This window comes from Saccostrea cucullata, unplaced genomic scaffold, assembly GCF_032062105.1.
Source record: "Saccostrea cucullata isolate Sc308-1 unplaced genomic scaffold, CSIRO_AGI_Scuc_v1 ctg6583, whole genome shotgun sequence".
Classification (NCBI taxonomy): Eukaryota; Metazoa; Mollusca; class Bivalvia; order Ostreida; family Ostreidae; genus Saccostrea; species Saccostrea cuccullata.
The window spans coordinates 2552-17416 of NW_026928073.1; the positions used below are offsets into that span (position 1 = coordinate 2552).

At 33.7% G+C, this 14865-nt stretch overlaps 3 protein-coding genes across 3 annotated transcripts; all 3 read left to right on the plus strand.

Moving 5' to 3' along the window:
- The first annotated feature begins 1105 nt into the window (after positions 1-1105).
- LOC134276303 (uncharacterized) lies at positions 1106-4367 on the plus strand. The gene is made up of 4 exons (XM_062758560.1): positions 1106-1167; positions 1368-1762; positions 2057-2247; positions 4221-4367. The coding sequence occupies exons 1-4, from the start codon at positions 1106-1108 to the stop codon at positions 4365-4367; spliced, it is 795 nt and encodes a 264-aa protein (XP_062614544.1).
- LOC134276304 (four-jointed box protein 1-like) lies at positions 3720-6268 on the plus strand. Its single transcript, XM_062758561.1, has one exon. The coding sequence runs from the start codon at positions 4623-4625 to the stop codon at positions 5919-5921; it is 1299 nt and encodes a 432-aa protein (XP_062614545.1). The 5' UTR covers positions 3720-4622; the 3' UTR covers positions 5922-6268.
- Positions 6269-12507: 6239 nt separating this feature from the next.
- On the plus strand, positions 12508-14280 carry LOC134276305 (uncharacterized). The gene is made up of 3 exons (XM_062758562.1): positions 12508-12520; positions 12711-12824; positions 13940-14280. Exons 1-3 carry the CDS (start codon positions 12508-12510, stop codon positions 14278-14280), a joined length of 468 nt encoding a protein of 155 aa, XP_062614546.1.
- The last annotated feature ends 585 nt before the right edge of the window (positions 14281-14865 follow it).

Below are 14865 nucleotides of genomic sequence, written 5' to 3' on the forward strand. Positions count from 1 at the left end.
TGATCCAACCTCTGGAATTATCAGGGGTTCATGTCTCTCTGTCCTATTCACATATTTGTTAGGGACTTTCTTGAGATCGATCTCTGTTTGTTAACTTCAGTATAAAAATCTACGCATTATCTGCTTTTCAAGGGGATTTTTGATAAACATGATTCTGTGTCATTTCGAAGGCATTGCAGACACAAAAGATTTTCTTCTTCTTGAAATTTACACACCTTTATTTTCATGTACAAAAAAGGAAACTTGGCATTTAGTTTTAGAAGCAAGTTCAAGTAAAAATCAGAATCATGGAAAATATTTCAAACAATTAAATATGAAGATGACTAAAAGTAATCAAGTTCAAAAGTCCATTGAAAAAATACAGAAATGGAACAAAGCTCACAAAAACCTCAGAATCAGGTGTCATGGAGGAGTTACCATCTCCTCTCGACCGGTCACAACTGCGGTGTTCTAGGGCGTATAAGGCGTGTGCAATCCCCCGCTCTGAGACGAAATGTTTCTTAATTTTCAAAATTCACAAAAAAGTTATATTTTTCTAAAATCATGTTCTCAGTAATGTCATCTTCAAAATATTTTATTATTTTATTTTACTGAACGACTTATCATTTGATAATCTTTATTTCAAAGTTGACAGTTAAGCATATTTAGTGGAAAATGGGTATAACAGAGCTATAAAAAACGAATTTTGAACATGAATGGGTCAAGTCTCCATTCTTCAAGAACGCTAAAATGATGGAAATGTAAATGTGAAATCCATTTCATTTGTCCAAAAAATGGAACCTAAACCCATTCTATATGAAAATCGAACTTTTCTGAAAAAATTTCGCTTCAACAAACCCATCCATTTAAATCACACTGAAAGACCTCAATAGTGTATATACTTTGTAGCGTAGTGGTTAAAGCGGTTGGTCTTGGACCAAACCTACACTATGGAGAGAGTTCGAATCAAACATGAAGCTTTTTCTCTTTTTTTTTCAAATATCTTAAAACATGAGTAAAAATAAATTATTCATAAATTATTAAAACAATAAAATATAGAATTTGATATGTAAAAGATGATATAAACCATAAAATTTTGAAAAAATACTACTTTTTAAATTGAGAAATGTCTTTTTCAGAGCGGGGGATTCCCCCTGCCTTGTACGCCTCCATTCTTTATGTTAAAATGTAAGGGTAAGGGCATAACTGTAGGACATACACAGTGTACAGTTTAACTTGAAATAAGGTACAACATAAATTGGACTTATTCAATATAAAGAATGTTTTCCGTCTTTACTTCTCATAATACATAGCGGTTTCAAATGGTCAAGTTTAATTTATATCATTTTGTTTATGATTAACTCTTATATTATTTAATGGCTTACTAGATTCACACCGGAGATATATTGGAATCAAAAAGTCGACAAGGAGCTTTCTCTTCCCACTTTTATCGATGTGAGTGGCTTGGAAGAACAGCTGTCCAAATCAAGACATGTACAAAAAGACGATAATGACAGAAACAGTGGAGATGTCCAGACAGACAAAAACAAGGCTTCCGCCAACAAGCAAGCAATAGAATTAATCATTCAGGGCAGACTTCCCGATAATTGTGACCTATTTGCACTTTTTGAAAATCTGAATATGGGGAGAAAAATAGAGAAAGCAACAGAAATTAAAGGAATGGCTGTTGATATTATCATAGTTGTTGTATCCGGAGAAACGATGGCGATTCCCCAGGCTTTGCTTGACGATATCTACGAAGAAGCCAATTTGAACCAAAAAAGTAAAGAATTTTAATCCTTATATGGTATTCAAGAGACTACGTAATGTCCACGCAATGTTTTTGAAATTGCAAATGTCACTAAATGACCTTAAATATATACATTAGATAATATAAACATTCATGGTTATATGTTCATGAATGATAAAACCTTGGTCCACCAAAACAATTTGAAAAATAATAGCTCTTCCTCATATTGTGAGATTATTTTCTTTAAAAAGTAGATTTCAATTTATAAAAAAAAAGAATTAATAAAAAATGAGATTGTATAACTATGAGTTTTTTTAACATTTTCAGAAATTCCTGTTTTTGGAGTGATGACAAAAAAGGACAAAATTGACGAATCTGTAAATATCGAAGAGAAAACGAAGGAAATTTGTCAGGCTCTAAGCATTGACGAAGAACACTTTTTATTATGTAGGTGTTATCAATCCGAGAAAGCCGAAGACTTAGAAAATGACATAAGAATTTTAGAATTTTTTTCTAAGGTATGTATAACTCATATTCGAAGTTATGGTCTTATATTTCTTGTATATGTACATTAAAAAGAGCTAATTCAAATAGGGTGAAACAATAGGTGCAGAAAAATTTGTAAAACTGTTTTTGCATTCAAATCAGTACATAATATTATAAAATATTTTTCATTTTTGTGTGACAGTCTGTTCACAAGAAAAAATCGAATGTTTTTACAAGATATATAAATAAAGAGTCCATAAATTTGTTGATTTACAGCATAGGGATATCAGTACAAATTATTTTGTATCTAAATTGATAATACAAACGTACGACATGCTTTTATCTAGAGGACGTCAGAACGCATACAAGCTTCATGTAGAATACTAGTGCTAATTGTAACGGGGACCGTTACAGATGTTCCCCAAACGCTCCCCATGTCCCTTTTCGTGCCTTATTCCTCTTAGACCTTTTATAAATATGCTAAGTATCCAAGGATTTCATTTAAGAATATAAAAGTTACAATGATATCAACTATCAACTATATATCGTTTAACGTTTTGCACACGTACATGTACATTCATATCCAAGATGATTATGGCATGTTGGTTAATTTATAAACATATCTTTCTATCCCGCGAATCAAAGAAATACATATATAAAGTTACCATTTTTTAAGCATCTGTCATTTTTTAATATATCGATTCACATTTTATTTCTCTACTTATTTTAACCTCGGGCTCAAAGTTGGTCTTATTCCGACGACAAGGCAGGGTTAGTCGTCGACTAAGGGTATCACGCCTATTCTCAACCAATCAAAATGAACTTATTCAATAGTAGTTCCATACATGGAAAAGGGATATTCCTTTCTGTTCAGACTTTTTTTTTTACATTTCCTCTCAGGCCATTTTGACAACTCTGGTACCTGTGTCTAGTAAATTTTAGAATGAGTAATATCAAAAAGATGTTTACTGTATTTTATTCAAACATGACTTTTTGAAAATGTTGGTTTAAAATATTTTTTTCATCGAATTGGACTGAACAGCAGGCATAAATGCCTATGATCGTTCTCTCCATTGAAAATGTTGAAGCCTCCATGCCTTTAAAGAGTTCCTGATTTTGAGCATACTGAGTGGTATCCACAATATCATGACAATGTTACCTTTCCTATGCAATAAAAAAACTGCAGAGTTTAATTAACTTGTTTTTTTATCAGTTAATATTTTTCAATTCATGTATATAATTATGAGGATTAGTATGCGAAAAATACTCCGAAAAAACTTTTGATAGCATATAACGCAGACGAAAAAATTCAACAAGATGAATTGCAAACACATAAAAAATTAATTCCGCGGTTTTGAAAATCGTTTATGTCTCTTCTATTTAGTGAATTTATTGAAATTTTCGCCTACGGCTGATAGATGACTTTTTGAAACTCGCTAAGTAATATATTACATTGACAAGTCTGAACAGTTGCAAAGCATAATTAATTAATCCACACCCATTACTTTCATGCTGTGACAAAAACTTCATTATCAAAACATTATTGACATCACCTTTTCATTATTAGCATAAAATCGACTTAGCGTCATAATCATAAAGGAGGTGAATGCGAAACAACAGATATATCCTTACGCAATACTTCACCGGGTTTACGGAGTATTCTAAGCCTTGTATTGTATATTGAATAATTTTTGTAAGAATTGTGGACTGAATACGGTCAGTCAATAGATGCCAGCAGGGATCTCGTTTTACAGCTCCAAGTAAACCAGTCATTATAATAAGATGTATGCGGGTGGGCGGGGCCTCTTCGATTTATACCTGGAACATGCGCGATAGAGGTGTATTTGTTCGGCTTGAGAATTAAAGGGTTTTAATGATATTCTGTAGAGTGATAGGAACTGTGCTTGCATATTGGGATGGATGAACTGTAAACAGAAAAAAAGAAACTTTGTGTGGATTTTCTGCAATTTAAGAAGAAAATAATGTAAGGACATTTTATTTACAGAAAGTCAGCGTTGACGAGAATTCCCGGAGTGTGGTGTCGAGGTATCCCGTGGTGTGGGGACCGTTCAGTGTCAGTCAGTGTTTGTCGCACATCTCCGGGAGACAGGCGGGGAGGACTGAAGATTATCACAACTTTACGGAGATTTGAGACACTGAATTATTATTCTAGAGACAGTCTGCTGTGACACAGGACCTCGCTTCCTCCAAGTTTCCTCGCAAGCTTCACAGGTACTAATGAAGCGCTAACGAGGACAGCTGTGGTAGATACAACGCTTACTTAGCGGATCTTTTCAGTGCTAACTTTGTTAACCGTTCTATATATATTGTATTTATAAATGTGAGACGTTCATTTTGATCTGAGGGTCGTAGAAGGAATGATTGAAGCCGTGTGTCTGGTTGTGTTATGAGAAAATTTCAATCTGTCATCATGGCAGGACTTGCGTTCACTTTAGGCTTCGTTCTCGGGATGATGTTTCAGCTTCCGGTTATAACTCTTCCTTTGGAAGAACAACACTTTGAAAAAACTGACCCCAAAACTGGCATTCGTGTTGAATCTGTAGGCTCGGCGAGAAAACAGCTTTCGCTGGATAATCCATTAAGACTTGTAAAGCCTTCCTCATATGGAGTGGTGTATCCTCAGAACAATGGTACGAACTACTTACAGGGACAAACGGATTACAGCGGATCACGGCAATCGGACGGATCCTCTGGCGCTTCACCTGCAATAGAACCCCTCATTAGGAATCGTGAATCAGCAAAACAACCAGATGTCCTGGACGGGGTCTTCTGGTCCGAAGCCACGGAGAGAAAATGTCCGGGCGGATTTACCGAAAAAGAGCAGGAAGATTGGAAGAGTAAAATAAACAATGTTAAAGTTGTGAAACTAGAAAATGGATGTGGTAGGATGCAAAATAGGTTAGCAACTTTCAAAGATGCATCCCGTGCTTGTGTTAGGTATAGAATGAATACAGACCAAATACAGGGGGATATCTTCTCATTTTATCTTAGCAAACTCTTGGGTATAAATAACGTTCCCCCTTCGAGTTTACATTTAGTGAATACAATTGATGACCGATGGAGGACGGTTACAGGTGAAATTGCAAACAGTAAATGGGCAGACGATAAAGTTGTTATATTTACACAATTTGTAGAGGGACTAAAACCATCTCATATTCCGTTTGAATTTCGGGAAGAAGATAGAAAATTACATCCTAAACAGGACCTAGCAAACTCAAAAGGTCCTGAAGATCTCTGTGATTTAGTGCAATGGTCAGACCTGTTGATATTCGATTATCTGACGGCAAATCTAGATCGCGTGGTAAATAACATGTTTAACCGTCAGTGGAATCCAAATATGATGAACACCCCGGCCCATAATCTGGAGCGGACGTCCAATGGGCGCCTGGTTTTCCTGGATAATGAGTCGGGACTGTTTCATGGTTATCGTCTGCTGGACAAATATGCTTCTTATCATAAAAAGCTCTTGGACGCTCTCTGTGTTTTCAGAAACTCTACCGCGCATGCCATAGAGCGCCTCCATCATTCCGGAAATGCGGGCGAGGAACTCAACAAACTGTTTTCCCAAAACGAAGAGCTCTCCAACCAGATTCCACGTTTCCCACAGAAAAATGCAAAAATTCTACAACAAAGGATAGCGGACGTTTTTGAACAAATTCAGATGTGCAAGAAACATTATGTGTAAAAAATGTGATATAAAGTCTTTATTTCTTTACGACATTCACTTGGAGGTTTCAAACCTTAAATTATGTGCAAATTAAACGCAATTCTTAACGGATGCCGTCCGTAAAGCTCATGCATACATTACAGCATTCTTTTATTATGTGTATCTTGCCATACAATCAAGAAAGCCCATTTTCTGTGCCTTTCAAAAAGGACACCTTATTTTAAAAAGTGCTAATCATGATATTTTATTGCAATATTACCATATTTTAAAATGTTCATGTTTTTCATCCCCATAAAACTTTCATGTTATGGATTATCATTGTTAAACGTTTCATCGTTATGATAAAGTACAAGAAAGCTTAAAAACTGTTTGTAGTTTTTTACTGTACTTAGTATATTAAATCGGTTTTACTTTCACAACAGGGGTGAAAGCAGCGACCCGACTAATCGTCCAAGTTGTTAAAATCTGTACACATTTTTCAGATTTCTCAGCCAACCAGAAAAGATGATCAGATAAATGGGAAATCTCTAATTCTCCTGGAGATTTAAATCAGCGGCCCCGACACCTTTTTCTGTATTATGTTTTATAATGCTGCAGGATTTTTCTCCTTTATTATACTTGGTTAATCATTAGGGATTTTGTCGGAATTAACTTTCGTCTGGTGTAGGGTGGCAGCTAAGACACTCCGCGGTGAAAAGGTGTCACTTCTGGGCGGCCATTTTGTTCAAGTTGTCATAGAAACTAGAAAATTCAAACATCATGAAACAAGTTTATTGATAATGGTTATTGTTAATATAAAAGGTAATTTCTCTGTAGTTGTAATATTTCTCAATTACTTGCCCGCTTTTGTTTAAATTTTGAAAAATAATTGTCTATACTTATGTCATGGCTAGACCAGCATTATAAGGTTATCTGTTCATAATAAGCTTTTAACAGCCTCTAAAGTACTGATTTTTAAATATTTTATTGCTTTTCTCCTTGACTACATTGCCTTTTAAACATTGGTTTGCATAAATTTTCTTTAGGTGGGGATAAAATTTTTATTGATGCTGAAAATATATTTGTTGGAAGGTCAAGTTACATTTAAAGAAAAAACTAATGAAGAAGATAGGTTAAGAGAAAACGTTTAAATATAGTAAGAAAAATATTTTAAAAGTTTGAATAAAGTTATGCATTACATTAGAATGAAGTTGAAATTTACACGACTGTATGAAATGTCTAAACGGCACTTAATCTATAGATCTTATGTTTTTTTTATAGATGAAATTAACAAGTATCCGCCTGCTACAAAAAATATTTTCGTCTTTTGTCCATGATTTCGTTTTACAAAAAGTGTATACGATTTTTCAAATATTAGCATATTAAGTCCTTGTTATCTTATAATTTAAGCATTGGACATTTTGTTATTTAGAAAAATATGCTCGAGTGATTTGAATACAGATGGGGGTATTTTCATGTAATCGGATCCTCTGGTTGGACTGAAGATATTTTTAAATACATGAGAAAAAATTACACATAATGTAAGTAATCTGTAATACTGGTCTGGCGGTGAACCACAGTATGTTATTTCTTGGTCTGTGTACTGTTATTGTCGGGGGCCAAAAAAAGATTCTTATTATCATAGCCCGGTTACAGAATGTTGTTGTGATGAAATTTACAGAGGTCATTTTTAAATGATGGTAAAAACGTTAACTCTGATGTAACAAAGAATGGTGGAACGGATAAAAATATTGAGAATAAAAAATAAGATAAATTGTTTCATTATCATTAATATGGTATCAAACATCAACGATTGTACAGGTACACATATTTGTCGCAATAAGTTTTAAAGCAAATAATATTTGGGTGACAGAGTATTTATTTACATATATTTACAAATAAAAAATATATTCTGGTAACCACATTTTTAAAAATATTAACACTATGATTATATAATACTGAAATAACCCATTTAATATCGAGAGCTTATTTCCAAATAGGTCATATCATAAATATTATATACTAGTAAGTTGAAATGTTTCTTCAAGAAAGAATTTACTAATATTTGAGCACAATACGAGGGCTGTTCAATAAATAATGTCCTGAACTGTATGACATACAATACAGATATCATATGACATTAAATTTGACTTTCTCTCATTATTGAATCTTTACTGAATTTATAACAGTTTATGTGACCACTTTTTATCACATAGTTTCATCGTGAGAAGCTGGGAAACAAGGGATTTTAGAGACACTGCATTTTAAATGAATGGTAAAGAATCGGTAAACTATAGTAAAATAAAAGCTACATTAAAGCTGCTGTAAAACTTGTTAAAAATCCGTAAGAAATATTCACTGAAATATGTGTCATTTACAGCAACAAATGCCTGTTTTATAGACAAAGAACAGAATGATTTCAATGATAAAAAATTATATAATGGGCATCAAAAATGGGTACCCTCCTTGCCTACAAAAATTATAACAACTTATGTACTGTTCGCCAAATTTCAACAAATAATATTTGATGATGTATGATTGACTTTAAGACACATAGCAAATTTGATAGACATCACATCGGGGGTAGTTAACACTGGATTTAAGAAACATTTCACGGTAAAAAAGCTTGATACTCAAAGGTCACCCCATATTTTGAAAATTTTGTGAAAACGACAAGGTGTAAAAAATTCTTAACAATTATTTTAAGATACCAGTAATTGAAGTTATCCACGTTTGTTTTATTTTCAAACAGATTATGGAACATGAATCTATTGCTTAAAACCCTAAAAACAAAATTTACCTTAAGATGTACTTGATAAAAACGCCGAATGTCTGACAAGTGCACAGGTATGAAAGGGCACAAAGACAGATTTATATGTAATTTTCTTAAACATTAGTTGTATTGTTGTTCATAATCGTATTTGGAGAGACAGCTTAATTTTTAGGCCAAAAAATCAAAAGGTTTATTAGAGGAAGGACCCAGAATCAGGAATCAGGAATCCACTATATTGAATTTCTTCAAGACAGCGTCCAAACCCGCATGCCCTGAAGAGTAAAGGGGTTTTCGGGATAAACAGAAAGTTAATATTTTTTTACATTAACAATGTTCGCCAGATCTTTGACCTTTTGACTTGTTTCTAATTCCAAACCTGGTAAAAAAACACCTTTCAGAAGGAAGAAACAAGTCCAAGAAATCATTGAATCTGCCATTTTCCAGTACACCAAGGGTCATACCCAAAAATGAGTTCTATAAACGACCAGAAATTGGATAAAAAATGTTACTTACATGTATTTTACTTAAAAGAGATTAATTAGTAAAATCAGGAAGACTTAATCATTGAAAAGCGTTTTTTGCTTCTCTCTGAACACCGAGGACATTATTTATTGAACAGCCCTCGTAAATACCATACCAAATTTTAAAGCCTGTTCTAGATTAAAAAAACAAGGAAACATATCATGGTTTCTTAAATGATTGATAAGCAAGTACTAATTTATCATTTTGAAAAGTTTGAAAATCTTGTGACAAAAACTTTTTCGACATAGGTTCTACCTTAATTCTTGTTTTACTCCACCCTTTTACTCAGTTCTGAGTATATTTTTCAGAGAATTTAATATGAAAATCAGAACAAACATTTTCATTGTTGCAACGTCTTCTTTATAATGTATATTAATATAAAAAGTTAATTGAAGACCATTTCTTTTTATGTCCCCGTAATCGAAGATTCTGGGGTATATCGTTTTGTCGCGTTCGTCTGTATGTCTGTCTTTCTATCTGGCGGTTTGTTTGTTCGCAAAAACCTTTACCAAAACTTTTCATTTATTGGAGCTATGACTTTCATTTTAAATATGTATATTCCTTGTGACAAGACCTTACTTTGGGTACCACCAAATTTGACCTTTTGACCTATACCTTGGAGTTTGTCCCATTTTATACAAAAATGCCAAATTTTTGCTTTGGCCATAACTTTTAAACGGTAGGTACTAGTACTCTCATACTTCAAATATTAGTTTTTTGGCATTACCTTTTATTGGATACTAAAAACCTTGACCTTTTGACCTTGACCTTGGAGTTTTCCGTACTTATGATGTTTTTTTTTACCTTGGCCATAACTTTTGAACGGTAAGGGCTAGGGTATGCAGACTTCACATGTGTAATCCGTGTTACATTAAACATATTCTTAAGAAATTATCAACTTTGACCTTTGAGTTTGACCAACCTTTCAAAAACTTATCCTTAGCCATTACTTTTGAACAAGTGGTGCTAGGGCTTTCCTATTTTGCAGTTGTGTTTCTTGTGAGAAGACCCTACTTGGGGTAACAATATATTTAAATTGCATTTAAGAAAAGTCTAATCTTCGCTATGTTGCCATACAGGGGCATAGCTGTTTCACAAACACATCCTTTTATATATGAGGATTTGCGGATAAGAGATGGATACCTCAAAGCGTAACAGACGGACGGACGGACATCCCAATCACTATATACCCTCCCGATTTTCAAGCGGTGGATATAGTAATATATAATACTGCTGATTTTTTTCTGTCAGTTCGATGATTTCCACCATAAACAAACAATGTTTACCTAACCCTTAAGGCTTGATAAATCTTTAACTCCTTTAGATTCTGAATCATTGCATTTACCTTAAAATATAGCTATAATTGTATAATGTTATGAGATCAACATGTCATCAGTTTATTCCCAATAAGCTCAGGTGAGCATTTTGGCCAATATGCTTCTTTATTCAATTTTTTTTGCCCCCTAAAATTTTTTAGCTTTAATCTACATCGGGGTCATTTTTCTAAGGGGGTCATTTTTCTTCACGTGGGTTCTGCAAATTTTTAGGGAAGTGACACTTTTTCTACGGGCAAAAGGGTCATTTTTCTACGTCGAATAATGACCGGGGGTCATTTTTCGCTGTCGAAAAATGACCCCCGGTCATTATTCGATGGGGGTCATTATTCGTCTTTACACCGGCTCTGTCATGCGTGGCTGTCTTTACTACATGGTTTGTCTTGGTAATTTCTCTCTCCCCATCGACTAATAAGAATTTTCAGAAGCTTTGCGGGGGACCATCCATTCTTCAGGTGCCTGTATATGGTTAGAACGTCTGATCTAGAAGTGCGAAGTATTTAAGGAGTTGATCCTTCGTGTCGCGGGTTCAAATCCCACTGTGAGACGAATGAGACCGTATAAACCGAGGTCCAGTGTCGCAGTAGGTGCTGGGAGCCAAAAATCTTTATATCTATCTTACACAACTTTTCTCGCTGATTTTTTTCTGACCATGCCAAGAAATCTCGTCCTGTTTACGCACTGATGAAGTCAATAAATGTGTAATTGATGCAAATCACCCATATTCTCCAAACACTAGCAAGACAATTTGCGGCAGGAGATTTAGATTTTTATTAAAAATAAAACTAGTTTTTGAAAAAGTGTGTGTACAGTGTTTTGGGCGGGGATGGGGGTCTCCCCACCCCACCCCAGATACCATATGCCTAGAACAAGTCATAAAATAAAACTTTTTTCTTCATCAAATATATATCATATAGTAAGATATATGGTTACATGTAATTATAAGGAGAAAATTGATGTACATGTATTAATACTTTGTTATCGTCAGCTAAAATAAAGCAAAGCATATTCTGTATATATGACGATATTTGATGTTTTATCTCAGTGCTAAGTTATTTCTCAAAGAAAAGTTGTAACAATATTTAAATTTAGGTTTTTGCAGCTTTTATGTTAACTTACAATATAACGTGAAGAAAGAGCGCGTATAAGGCGTGGAAAAGCCCCGCTATGAGACAAAATGTTTCTCAATTTTCAAAATTCGCAGAAGAGTTATATTTTTCTAAAATCATGTTCTCAGTGATGTCATCTTTAAAACATTTTATCATTTTATTTTACTGAACGACTTAATATTTGATAATCTTTATTTCAAAGTTGACAGCTGAGCAAACTTAGTGGAAAATGGGTTTACTAGAGCAATAAAAAAAAGATTTTTAAAAATGAATGGGTCAAGTCTTCATGCATTGTTCATTGTAAAAAATAATATAAACAATTTAATTTTGACTTTAGAATTGAAAATTGTCTTTTCTCAGAGCGGGGGATTGTCCTCGCCTTGTACGCCCCCATTCTTTTTATAATTTAATTCAAATTTATATCTTAATTTTTAAAATTTTCAGTGTATCATATAATATATATATTTTTTTAAAATCATTTTGGGTTTCTTTTGAGTCCTTTTGGGTAAATCGACGCACCCGGTTTGAATAGGTTACTGGGGCGAAACCACCCGAATACCATACAAGTCATTCAACCAGACGCCAATCGGCAATCCTCGGCTGACTCCGCTGTTCTGCTACTGTCTCCTTAACGGTTTGTGCACGAATTAACTAGACACCGTTGAGATCCCATGCAGAGTTGTCGTTCGTTCCTCTCAGTGAAGGTCAGATCATAGACATAGAGAGTGAATATTTTGCACACACAATTTCCATCATTCAAAGTCGTCAGCAGTCTTTAGACAGTTTTCTTGTTTTGTGGGGCTATATGGTAGGTACTGAACACTTAAAATGTCTTTTAAAATAAATAATTTGTATCGATTGTCGATTTTAGGAAGTGAAGTCAGAACATGGCAGCAGCATGTATGTCAATTGACATGTGCAGTAGCCTGAGTAGGCACTACCAGGGACTTACATACTAACATTAGTGTATAAGTCCCTGTCATGTTTGGCACTACCTATACCTGGCTACAACTACCGTTGTTCTGTCATTTGTTACTGTACAGCTGAGAAGACTCACTAATCCTTTGTTTTAAATACTGCTCTTTTTTAGCCTTGAAAAAGCTCTTCTCTTTTCTACAAATTTATTTTGCCTTGATGACATTTGTTGATTTGACCAAACATCGCAGGGAGCAGTTCAGAACCACCATGACCATGATGTCATTAAGTAAGTATTGGAGACTTGTAACATATACTATAGTATAAAGGTCCCAGGTATAAACAGTTTGACAAACATAATGTATATACTGTATACAGGGAAATTTTCGACCCTGTTTTATTTTGCCCCATTCGCCCTCTCCTTGATTGGGCAAATTTAAAGCGGGGCGAATTCAAATTACACTGCATAATTTCTTAAACAGAACTATGAATGGGTGAATTTAAAATGGGGGCAAAATTGTTCACATGAAGTTCAAAAGAGCAAAAATAACGTCAGGGGGGCAAAAATAACCCTGTAAGTCGTTCCTCTTTGCGGGATCAATCTGAAGTCAACCGTCGTAAGACATTGTTTTCCCTTTATATTAACCTTTAAGTTACCAACTTAATGGGTCAGTATCTTAGAAATAAAATCAGTATGAATATATTCATCAGGGTTTAAACTTAACGCTCGCCCACTCGCAAATTGCGAGTAAAAATTGGTGTTTTCCCTTTATATTAACCTTTAAGTTACCAACTTAATGGGTCAGTATCTTAGAAATAAAATCAGTATGAATATATTCATAATGTTTATGCAGGTTTTTGATCTGACAATATAGGTACTGTAGAAAAAATTATATAAATTACACTAGCATGGTTCAATGGAATGTGAAATTTGTCTTTTCAATTTAAAGTACTACAATGATTTGTGAAATCAGATGTATCAATTTGCATGTAATATCTTCACTAACCTGGCAAATGATAGCTCATCAAAAGAGTAAAGGAATTAACAGATCATCATTTAAGATTACCAGTAAATTTTTCAAATTAATAAGAACTTTATTAAGAACTTTCATTATGGATATTTAAATTAACATCTGTCCTGTAACAGTTGAAAAGGCAATATATGCAAAAACGTAAAGTTAACGGATAGTAAGAAGTTTTGATTGAAAAAATTTTATTTCCTTTGATTAAATATTTATGTAACATTTGAATTTTAAAAAAGTCTTTGCTTGCACAGATAAACCAAAAATGTCGCTTTTTCAAGTACAGCAATTGAATGTTATATTTTTAATTGTTATATATAAATAATTTAACAGAATTTAACACATTTGTTATTATTGTATACCTTGTTTTTATTTTTTTCAGGTATACTGCTTGGAGTTCTCGCAGCTTGTATTTCTCTGACAGCAGATGCAACTGCAAGTGTAACAGCTTGCACAGGCCAAGCAGAAATATTAATGGAGACTGATTATGTGCCCTTTGATCAGAAGGAAAAATTGGAATTGACTAAACACTTAAGTTGCACGTCATCAAATATGAATATTACTTATGCTATAAGCACTTGGATGAATGGAACATTTATGGTTTGTGCTTGCGATACGAAGATATATGGAGGGTACTGTGTTGAGATAAACAATGGTTCAGAACTTATAATTCAGGCCAATCAAGCAGCAATTGAATGTTATATTTTTAATTGTTATATATAAATAATAGTAACGAATTTAACACATTTGTTTTAGAGAGCTACTTATATAGGCAATGTTTTGAAAAACACGGTAACATCTTATCACCACAACAACTTGTTTTGCAAAATCGAAACTATCAAAGGATTATTAAGGACTTGAAGAAGAAAATTCTTAATTGCGATAACATAACTCAAGAACAAAACAAGACAATAACTGAGCTTAAAATGTGTACAAATAAATTGAAAATGATCCAAAACGAAGAGCAGTCTGGAAGTACTGTGCTCGTGATTGCATCTTGCTCAATCATTGTAGCATTCATTCTTGTTATTCTGGCCATACTGGGAAACCCTGTGTTATTTTTTATACATAAATACAAATATAGAGATATTACCCTGAAGAAAATTCTTAATTGCGATAACATAACTCAAGAACAAAACAAGACAATTCTTAAAATGTGTACAAATAAATTGAAAATGATGGAGGCTGGTACTCAATCATTGTAAAATGTCTTTTGTTTACAAGTAATCAGACACAATTACTGCGATACTGCAATCCTAATACATGTACCAGTAATCAAACTACCGAGGAAAGTAATTCTGAGGAAAG

Bases quoted from the DNA above. Each gene is read 5' to 3' on its own strand.
- LOC134276303 (XM_062758560.1), top strand. From the start codon at position 1,106: ATGTCTTTTTCAGAGCGGGGGATTCCCCCTGCCTTGTACGCCTCCATT. The intron at 1,763-2,056 runs GTAAAGAATTTT...TAACATTTTCAG, and splicing joins AGCCAATTTGAACCAAAAAA to AAATTCCTGTTTTTGGAGTG. The intron at 2,248-4,220 runs GTATGTATAACT...TTTTATTTACAG, and splicing joins TTTTAGAATTTTTTTCTAAG to AAAGTCAGCGTTGACGAGAA.
- LOC134276305 (XM_062758562.1), top strand. The intron at 12,825-13,939 runs GTAAGTATTGGA...TATTTTTTTCAG, and splicing joins CATGACCATGATGTCATTAA to GTATACTGCTTGGAGTTCTC.
- LOC134276304 (XM_062758561.1), top strand. From the start codon at position 4,623: ATGAGAAAATTTCAATCTGTCATCATGGCAGGACTTGCGTTCACTTTA.